This window comes from Aspergillus fischeri, genomic scaffold (assembly GCF_000149645.3).
Source record: "Aspergillus fischeri NRRL 181 1099437636251 genomic scaffold, whole genome shotgun sequence".
Taxonomy (NCBI): domain Eukaryota; kingdom Fungi; phylum Ascomycota; class Eurotiomycetes; order Eurotiales; family Aspergillaceae; genus Aspergillus; species Aspergillus fischeri.
The window spans coordinates 158,548-169,259 of NW_001509769.1; the positions used below are offsets into that span (position 1 = coordinate 158,548).

General features: G+C 45.3%; 2 protein-coding genes across 2 annotated transcripts, besides 2 other annotated features; one reads left to right on the top strand and one right to left on the bottom strand.

Moving 5' to 3' along the window:
• Window positions 1–4,762: 4,762 nt before the first annotated feature.
• Window positions 4,763–6,265: a mobile genetic element.
• A 359-nt stretch (window positions 6,266–6,624) lies between these two features.
• Window positions 6,625–6,690: a microsatellite.
• A 697-nt stretch (window positions 6,691–7,387) lies between these two features.
• On the top strand, window positions 7,388–8,000 carry NFIA_024230 (uncharacterized protein; the record flags this gene model as incomplete). The annotated part of the gene is made up of 2 exons (XM_001263940.1): window positions 7,388–7,601; window positions 7,660–8,000. 2 exons carry the CDS (start codon window positions 7,388–7,390, stop codon window positions 7,998–8,000), a joined length of 555 nt encoding a protein of 184 aa, XP_001263941.1.
• Window positions 8,001–10,025: 2,025 nt separating this feature from the next.
• NFIA_024240 (uncharacterized protein) lies at window positions 10,026–10,412 on the bottom strand (the record flags this gene model as incomplete). The annotated part of the gene is made up of 2 exons (XM_001263941.1): window positions 10,026–10,097; window positions 10,176–10,412. 2 exons carry the CDS (start codon window positions 10,410–10,412, stop codon window positions 10,026–10,028), a joined length of 309 nt encoding a protein of 102 aa, XP_001263942.1.
• Window positions 10,413–10,712: the final 300 nt, after the last annotated feature.

The window sequence follows — 10,712 nt, forward strand, 5'->3', positions numbered from 1 at the left end:
TCTTTTGTCTTAATACTAGATGGCTTATCCTTCTTCGATTACTCCTGGAGAGCTGGAATCACCACCGCGAGTGGTCCATCGAAATCTGTATCTTCACCGCCGGCGTCCTGTTGGGTTCGACTGTCATCTGAATAAGTCAAGTCAATTTCACTCCGGTGCTCCCTAGGGTCGACTCATTTCAACGTTGCACAGGTTGTCAAGTATCGTCAACGCGTTGTTGATCCTTCGTTCGCCGACCGTGTTGTTTTGTGGAGATCCCCTCCCCTGCCTGCTTCGAGCATACCCCTGAAGTTTCGCGGATTCCCAATCCTTTTGAGTCATGTTCAAAAGTTCGCTATATGAGAATAAGGGTTCATCGACTTCCTCGAGCACTTTTGCGTACCTCGATAGCTGTGTGAATTGATAATCCCGCCTTCCGCAAACGTCGCGTCAGCTGACGTCCACAGTTTCTTCGGATTGTCGCCGACGGTAGCTTTAACCAATCGTTGGCGTTTATAAGATTCTCCACTACGTGTCCGTTGGGTTCCGCGATAGCGTAGATACCGAGCGGGTGCGATCGAACGATTTGATATGGGCTGAACCATTTACTCTCGAGCTTCTAAGGAGATTCGTTTTGGGCCGAGATTCCTTTATGTTGTTGTCTCGAATCAGTTTCCGTTTGATTGCACTATCATTAAAGGAGCAGGGCTTTTATCTGCCTAGCTTGGCTTTCCTAATACTTCTATGTAGTACTAGTCTGTAAATTGATAGTCGCACCCTGGAGGCGTATGACGCCAAAATTAATAATAATAATCTGCGGTTGACCACAAACCTTGACTCTCATATCAGCAGGTACTTTTGAAAGAAGGCATCGGGAAGGTGAAGTGGAAGGTAAGGTAAGGTGGTCACCGTAAGATAGTCTATCCACCAATTAAAGGGGAAGCATAAGACTCGCAGGGCTATAATCTTCCCGTCAGTAATAATAATACGTACTTAATACCCGTCGGGCCGTCGCCAGGGCCCAACCCATAGACTTGTGTAATGAATGATGACTGCTCACAGGCCCCACTACCAGTATGACTGCGCCACCAGCCTTCTTTGTTCCGTTTCAGATCTTAAATATTAGATGAATCCCCCATGGACCCAATCCTCCAGTATACTTTTCCGCTGCTCCCTTGGCAATATTCTGTGGACTGCCTCTTGAGATCCTGACGATTACCATACATCGAGTTTCGCTAGATTGCTTTATCAGAGGCAGTTTGGACACCATCATGGATCACTGTAGGTACCAAGATCAGCGCATCAGATTCCATCGCTAGGTATGCTAATATATACAAGTTCTTAGCGAAACTCGTTGCTACTTTTTTTTGGTGTTACATTTGCTTTACATACTCGGGAACCTGTGGAGTCTTCCTAATGAGGCATTTGGCCCAAATTCAATTTGGCATTTCTTCATTCTGAAACGTGTGGGAGTTGTCTGTCTACCAATCCAGGTCTGTCGTCTGATTCAATCTTGGCGTCAAGAACAACCACGTCAAGTTCGCCGGGTGGATAAATGGTTTATGTGCGCAGGGTTATTCTCAATCTTCGGATCTTCTATAAGCCAAGGGAACGTCAGGACTTCGGTCCTCGGAGTCAATGTGATAGGACATGCGTTATTGTTGCTATGGAGATTTATGATGGAAGTGTGCAGCTGGGCTGTATAAGCAGCCTAGCCATGGATTATGTTGGAAAAGGTACTTTACATATGTTTTGTACACCACTATGAATATTTCAGCCAGCCTCCTTTAAAGCAGCTGGATCTTTATTATTATTCAAACTAAATTCCTAACACTGGGGCTGGAGAGCGAGTGTCATATCTTTATTGAATCATTCTTTGATTTATCCTGATGTTTGTTATGGTAGAGTTGTTTCCCATTCTGGGGTGGTGGGTTAGATTAGGGCGTGGTTCAATCCACACCACGTTGGATAACGCCACACGCTTGTGGGTAACAACACACCAGTTCCCAAACAGGTAATTTCTAGTCACATGATAGGAAATTCAACTCTAATATAGGTAGGTAGCTTTGACTTACCATACAAAATTAACCATACAAAACTAAATATATTAAATCAAGTACGCATTCTTAATAAAGTCAACTAATTGATACACAATCAAGGATTCTAGGCTTTCTAGTAACGTGGCTGTCATCTACCTAGTAACGACCCTGCAAAACCTACACCTCCTGAGTCCCCAACCAGCGCGCGCTGCATTTACTGCTCTCACTGGCCCCTCCCCTTCCCAGAGCCCTCACTAGCCTATTAAATACTTATTATCAGCTTCATATTACTATTAGAATGATAATATACCTTGTTGTGTGCACATACAACAGGGAGCAGCGGATGTGCAGGGATCATGTGACTAAACATTACCTGTTCAGGAACTGGGAGTGTGTTATTATCCAGAAGGGTGTGGCGTTATCTAACATGGTGTGGATTGAACCACGCCCTTAGATTATTTTCTAGATCTGAAATAGTTCAGCACAGTCTCTGCTCATCTTCAGGGTCATAGAGCTAGAACTCTGAGATGTTGATGTTAATGGCTTGAAACTCTGCATCACAAAGGCATCTCTCATCTCTCTCTTGAATATATTCTTTTTAAATCCACCGTAGACCTGTTGCCGAGTTGCCTTAAACAACATCAATGTTTGCCTGCGCCCTGCATATCTAGTCCACTGCAATCCATTTCGCACTCTGGCTGTTCAGTCCTTATTATTCTTGTCTTTGGTTCCTTCCACACCGGCGAAATGGATGCTGGCCATCCAAGATTAACTTCTCAAGTTTGTATACAGTACAGCTGCGCTTTCAGCTGTGATAGACTCTTTTAAACCCACTAATGTGACTGAGCCAAGACGGATCAGACTCACTATGGAGAAGCATCTGATTGAAGCCTTGCCCCGTTCTGCATGGTTGTGCTCAGCTATGTGAGGCTATATGTGGGTGATTTTCAGAGTGCCATAGTGATGCCTCAGACCTAAACAGTATTTCAGTAATTAGGTACATTACCTAGAAGCTCTGACAACTATTCCATATACTGAGCACGCTTTTTGAACGCGAGATATTAGTACGTAAAACAGCCATCTACAAAGTTCAGATGCTGATGTGGGGACTAGTATTAGAGAAAATCCAAGGTTTCAAAGGATGCGATTCACGACCTTGAAGGTTATCATAATCACAAGGGAAACCTTGATGAAGACTTGCTGCTGAACTTGGGCGAAGTCAATGGCAGGGAACCGTGTGCAGCGGGTATGTTATAGTTAAAGCATGGTCTGCTGCATAATGAGCGGGTTGAATTCTGGGCTAGATATCGGGTAGAACTTAGGAGTCACCCATAGCCAATCATCTGACACCAAAAACAATGGGACTTAGCTGTATTACACTGCGAGGAGGAACTTCATTTAGCTATATTATACGCTCAAGTTGCCGCCCCCTCGCTGAATGAGTCTCACCATTTACTGACTCTGTGAAGCGATCAAGAAATAGAGCAAGCGAACCGTCGTGGCCTGACAGTGTTGCTGTATGTGGCTCAATTGTGAAAATGTCAGGGTCTGGCTTGCTCCTTGTTCGAAACTCGTTTAGGATCTTGGCTAGGCCAGGAAGCTCGTGACATAGCTGATCAGCATCATAATGTAGGACAATAGATGTCAGAGAAGCCAGTGGGTTGATGAACACGACTGGCAGGAAGTCAAGGCATCCTGCCAGCTCGATGAGTTGGACATGAGGTAAATTTATTCCCAGCTCCTGAATCTGCACCACAGAGGTATCTGTCAGGCGAATGACCTCCAAATTCTCGCCCAATGTGGGAAAGACCTCATACGCTTCAATTTTCGAATTTCCAGTCACAAAACATTTCAATGATTCAGACTTCCCTGTGAGCGTCAATCGACCCGCCGATAAGTGTGAGATATAAAGTTTATTGAGCTGGGGCAGCTGCGAGAAATCCAATGATATATTGCAGGGAACCCTTATCGGTGGTTCATCAGACTCAGGATGATATCTGATCACCAGCTCCAGCAGTGTTTCGACAGCAGGGATCTTGAGCAACCCATCCGATAATTGGTCTACTTTAAGACATTGCAAGGACTTAAACGGGGAGCAAGGCGGCCAAGCATCGTCACTGATCAGACTGTAAAACTCATGTAGTTTCAATCGAAGCAAGATATTGTCTGATGGGTCAGTATCCCAAATGACTTCGCTTGAGATACTACTGACTGTTAGATATCTAAAGCCGAAGACTGGTTTAGAAGGGACAGATGCTGATTACTTACCTGCAGTGTTTCAAATTCGGCATTTCACTTACTAATTGCCATATATGGGCGCGTATCTTCTCGTCATTGGAGATGATATTTAACTTTCGCTCTTCAACCGAGTGGTCTCTCAGGATCTGGAATATCCTTCTTGCTGGAAGCTTCCTGTCATTTACTTTGCACAGAAGAATTGATGTAAAGCATAGATCTGTTGTCTGAAAAGCGGTCTAGCAATATAGTACCGCAACTTATTTGAAATCTCAAAGAGCATCCACAGATCATTTATGGTGAGTTACAGGACATTTAGCTTGATAGATTGCTTGGGTTGAGTTTCTCACCAGCTCAAAGACCATGTATGGGTAGAATTTATATATAACGTATTTCACAAGCGAGCGTGGCACCTAACGCGTTTTGGACGCGACCAAAAATCTCATCTAATTCAACTACGAACCATGCCTCCAAAAGCACGTCAAAATTTAAATAACTCTATTGAGAAAGAGGGGAGGGTCCTACTTGCAATATTAGCTATTCAAAAGCAAGAAATTCGCAGTATTCGTGAAGCTGCATGTGTTTTCGATATCTGCCATGAAACTCTACGTCGACGACTTAATGGAAGAACTTCACGCTCAGAAATACGCGCCAATAGTCATAAACTGACTCAAAATGAAGAGGAATCGCTTATACAATGGATTCTTTCGCTAGATCGACGTGGAACAAGCCCCCGACCGTCCCATATACGAGAAATGGCCAATACTCTTCTTGCTGAACGCGATACAACACCTATTCAATCAGTCGGAGAATGTTGGGTTACCAACTTCATTAAACGACGTAATGAATTAAAAACCCGCTAAACTCGACGCTATGATTATCGACGCGCTAAATGTGAAGACCCTAAAGTTATTAGGGAGTGGTTTGACTGCGTACAAATCACTATAATGCAACATGGGATTGCACAGGAAGACATCTACAATTTTGACGAAACTGGCTTTGCTATGGGCCTAGTAGCTACTGCACGAGTAGTTACTAGAGCTGATTACTATGGAAAGGCCTCTCTTGTACAGCCAGGCAATCGTGAATGGGTCACTTCGATTGAATGTATTAACTCTACTGGTTGGGCTCTTCCTCCATGTATTATCTTCAAGGGGAAGGTCCATATAGAGGGTTGGTATCAAGATTTTAAGCTCCCACGCGATAGCAGGATTGAAGTTAGTCCTAATGGATGGACTACTGATGAGATAGGCCTTCGCTGGCTTAAAAATCTCTTTATTCCTGCTACTTCTAGTCGGACGACTGGGAAATACCGTCTTCTAGTTCTTGACGGCCATGGCAGCCATCTTACGCCTCAATTTGATCAACTATGCAGTGAGAATAATATTATTCCTATCTGCATGCCAGCTCATTCTTCCCACAAGCTTCAACCTCTGGATGTGGGCTGCTTTGCGCCTTTAAAAAAGGCGTACGGGAGCTTAGTGGAGCAGAAAGCGCGCTTAGGAATCAATCATATTGATAAACTTGATTTCCTAAAGGCCTTTCCACAAGCTCATGAAAGCGCTTTTCAAGCAGAAACTATTTAAAATAGCTTCGCAGGCGCTGGCCTAGTTCCATTTAATCCAGATAGGGTACTCAGTCAGTTGAATATTCAACTAAAGACCCCTACACCACCAGGCAGTCGATCAACTAATTCAGTGCCTAAAACACCATATACTGCTAGGCAGCTAGAGAAGCAGGCATCTGCAATGAAGAAACTGCTTAGGGCGCGTGCGCAGAGCCCTTCATCTTCTCTAGAATCGCGATTAGACAAGATTATTAAAGGTCATGAATTGACGCTTAATGAGCTTGTTCTTGCGCGGGAAGAAATACGCAGATCTCGCGCCGAGAATAAATGGAAAGGTCAAAAGCGAAAGCGCTCTACTAGGCAGCTAGCTATTGCAGAGGGCCCAGCTATTCAGGAGGGCTTAGAGCTATTCCAGCATGAGAATAAGGTGGATGAAGGTCAAGATGCGCTTCCTATAGATCCTGCACTTTCTGCAGTTAGGCCGCGCGTACGAGCGCCACCGCGCTGCAGCGATTGTCATATTATAGGACATAAGCGATTGCAATGTCCTAATCGAGTTCCTAATTAATTTTTAGATAGAAATGCAATTGTTTGGTTGATAAAGGCTCTAGTATTTAGCCCATAGGCAGGAATTGGCGGGCGGTGTCACGCTCGCTTGTGAAATACGTTATATAGAAAGTTATTGGTAAACCACCCCCTGATACTGCATATTCTAGGTATATATACATAAGTATGGTAGTATTTGATACCCCTACTATATGACAATTCAAATCATTTGATATCCCTACTATATAACGTCTAACAATTCGAATCCTTAGTATATGGCGATTCGAATCCCTACTATATGATGATTTGAATCCCTACTATATGGAATGCAATATCGCGGTGTGTGTGACTGTAGGAAGGGCGGGTATTGAATTATATGACCGCTTGCCCTATTTGGAAGTGATTTGATCTCTCCGAACCGCCACTTGGCGATAATAATTAGCGATATTCGCTCATTCGATTAGCCGAAATCCGGCCCTTAATCGAAGGCATAAATATTAGCTAGATAGTCATTCGTTTAGAAGAATCAGACCTTCATTGATTTTCGATTGGCCATAGAAATTGCTAGTGATTCGTAAATCAATACAGTATTATTGTTTTCAACAGCGGGAGTGGTGAGATGTAATCACTTTAAAAATACCAAAAGTCCACATCGTAGACCCGCATATGTCTCCACTCCATTTAGCAATTAATCAATGCAATCACTTTGATGAAAGGAAACAGAGTAATAATATAGTAGTGTTTTACAAAGTCAGTGGCTGTAATTAAGATAATGTACTTAAGTCTTGAATAGTTAATCTCACACAAAGTGAGTACAGGTTATGCATTACAGGCTTTGCAGCACTCCTACTATTAATATTTCATGGATGGAAAGGGCTCTCCGAGTAGTGATCAAAACTGCCCTTATGAGGAAAGGAAATAGGAGTGGCTAACCATTGCTTTAGCTGTTCGGGCAGTCCTCCCAGTCTGGCGGACCACACCCACAATAGCCCTCTTCCATGACGCAGGCCTGTCTCCCACCATGGCCGCCCTTGAAGATGCCAAGCCCTGCTTCGCAGTGCGCCTCCAAACTGTGGACAGCGCGCATCCCCTCGTCCGGTGCATCACCCCGCCCATGTTTGTCAAGGGCCCCAGAGCGGGCACCCAGCAGCGCCAAAGACTAAATTCCAGAGACTTGGCACCCTTCTTCCCTCCATCCCACGCCCTGAGCTGGTCCTCCCACACTTCACGCTGGGGTGTTGGGAGGACCCCACCAGTAGACTTAATGAAGCAGCTGCTGTGTAATCCTTCCAGGCCTGGTTCAACGCCCTGCGCTGACTGACGTGGCGGTCTTTTCAGACGGGTCCAAGCAGCGTGTAGACGGGTCTCAATGGGTAGACTACAGCTATGCTATCTCCTGTGGCGGAGCACAGCTCCTGAGCGGCTTTGGTGCCCTAACCTGCAATCTTATGTCTTCAACACAGAAGCAGTGGGTGCCTGGAAGGAACTCAAGCACGCCCTCGCTGTCCTCTACCCCACCCGAGTCTGGCTCTGTATCGACAGCACCTCTGTCGAGCACCAGCCTCCTCAAGTGGGCCTTCCTCAAGGTTCACGCTGCGATGGAGCGGCTGGACGTCCATATTGAAGCCAAGTAGTCCCCCAGCCACATGGGCATCGAAGGCAAGAAGACAGCGGACGCGATCGCGGACCAGGGAGCCCTCAGCGACCATTTGGCGGAGGGCCCAGACTCCCTCCCAACAGCCAGTGGAATCTACTCAGAATACCAACGACTCCAGGACGCCGCTCGGCAAGAGTGGTGGACGGAGAAGTCTGCCAAGCTCCCGAGCTAGTACCACCGGTGGGAGTGCAATTACTCCTACCATGTCTAGCCCCTCCCGGAGCTTGATCTGTCGCGCCCTGTTCTCCATTGATGGCTCGCCCTGATAATGGCTATACTTGTTGCATTAATTACAGTGTGGCCCTGGACAAGCTGCAGCGGCTGAAGGCAGTCACTGCGTTTAAAGGGTGGTACACGGTACACCAATATTAGGCTTTTTTGCCCTTCTAATACTATTTTTTTGGAATCTATGGTTATTATTGTATAGATTATACCTTTTCCGTATAATTTTATAAGGGTATAGATGGTGTAGTAGAAGAATCATGATTTTCAAGAGAAATATATATTTTCGATCTTGGTGGGGGTAGCGAACTACCACAGCAATTGCCGCTGAAGAATTGCAAGGGTAATCTTTAATTCCTAAGCAGATGCCATTAGGTATATTATGAATAATTAGATGAGTCCCTTATTATGGCCAGAAGCATCATAAGCTGCTGGTGCGAATATTAATATATGACACTCTTAGAAGTACCCATACTTTTTGATATAGTACCTAAGGTATCAAGGAGTTGCTTTTAGTGGCGAGAATCCAGGGCTCTAGGCTTAGAAAGGAGAAGAGTTTTCTGACTGAGCAGCGGGAGTCAGCCAACTGTCAGCCATGATTGAATGTCTGAAGCTTTGAACAGAAGGTAAGGATATTAATATTGGAGGCTTGAATACTAGAGGTATCACCGGCGCTTACAGCACCAGCTCGACGACCACTAAACGCTCGTTTCTAAACTGGAATCTGCGCGGCTTGCCACAGACTTTATGGTACAGACAGGATAGATAGTGACAAATGTGGTCACCTAATTAGGCTTCCTCACTGCTATTTAAAATGAGCATAAAGCCCCATGGAACGTTCCATTATTTAAGAGCTGATATTTCAGTGTGCGGTTTAGTTTGTACGCCACAAATTCAAGAAATGGGATCAGTATCTGGGCTTAGCCGACAAAGGAGCTGGGATAATTGATCCGAAGGTTATGATTCTGCCGGATATATCCTGTTTTTGCCTGGCTTACATTGAAGGGGGCTCTTATTCCATTCCACCATCTCTGGCCCATGGGGGTCTTGTTCCATTCCAGATGTCTGATATCATTAAGTTGATTATTGTGTAATCAGAGACCGCAGATCTAGTATCTATGGGTGGGCATTGGAAACTGTGGCGATACTTTGCCTGGTGACCCTGGTCTAGAAAAGATATTAGCATTAAGATAATAGAAAGCCAGGGGCGGACACATAGGAGAGTATTATAAAAGGTGAGCAAAGAGATATCATGTCATTCATGTAATCAGAACAATGTGAAGTCTAAGTATACAACAGCAGTGATTCGCCAGTCGCCAGCACATTGACTATCGGCCACCTCTTTGGCTTTAATATGGTCCTTAATTTCAGAGACATGTTCTCAATGTTGCTCAGTCAGAGAGTCAAAGCCAGCATGTAATTACCCAAGTTTATTAGGCACAGTGCATACGGCCTCTAGCTGCTCTTGTGAGAGCAGAGACTTAAAGGGCCACCTTTCCAAACATTTCCCTGAGATGCGCTACATCTGCTGAAGGCTGGCTGACGTCATCTTGGAGACAGTCTATCAGAGTCTTCTGACCATTTCGCAGCTGAATAAGCTGTTCAATAGTCTTTCTCAGAGACGATATTTCTTTCTCAGCTTGGGTTCTTAAGGCTGTGATCTGCTCTGCTAATTTGCCAGCAGAAGGGTACAAAGAACCCACGCGTAGGCCGCAGGGAGCACCCCCCCTCAAAGTCCTGAATGGTGACTGAGCTCGTTGAGTAATTATTCACGTCCCATTCAGCGATAGATCCGCGAAGTAAATGCCTGTCCAGTGCTGCAGAAGGTCTGTCCCATACGCCATGCTCCTAGCTATATTCATAGAAGATGAGTCAATGACCGATCCGTAGTTGGCCAGTGCAGGATCAAGGGATAAATGTGTTGACATACCAGCACGCGCTTCCTCCTGAGTTTCTCAATGGTTATCCTTAGAAATATCCTCCGGGTGAGTCTGCTGCGATTCTCGGCCTTGGTGATATCTGCAGCCCGCTCTGCAACAGCGTACAGGGTACTCATCAAGTGACCGCAAAGCTGGAACCGGAAAACAGAAGCATCGACAACACAGACGTTCGCAGTACCATAGACCATGAGATTAGTATCCACAACATGTCTTATATTCCGGGGCATCATGGCTGCGGTACCGACGAGGTGGAAGTTGGCGTGAGAGGCAGAGTGAATGCAGGAAGCCCACTGGGCGTCGGTTGCTCTACCTCTAGTTTCTCAATGGCTTGCCGGCGTGTTGCTCAATAACCACTGATCTAAGAAGTGAGGAAATATGTGAACTAATGAAGCGGCAAGTGGCTCGATCTTGTAGAAGTTGAGTAACAGAGTGTGTTGCTTGCGATATAAGTTCTTCACACATATCACCTGTTCCCCTGGTGGGATCTGACATGATGTCATCAGCAGCTGAGGAAGAGAAATACTGTT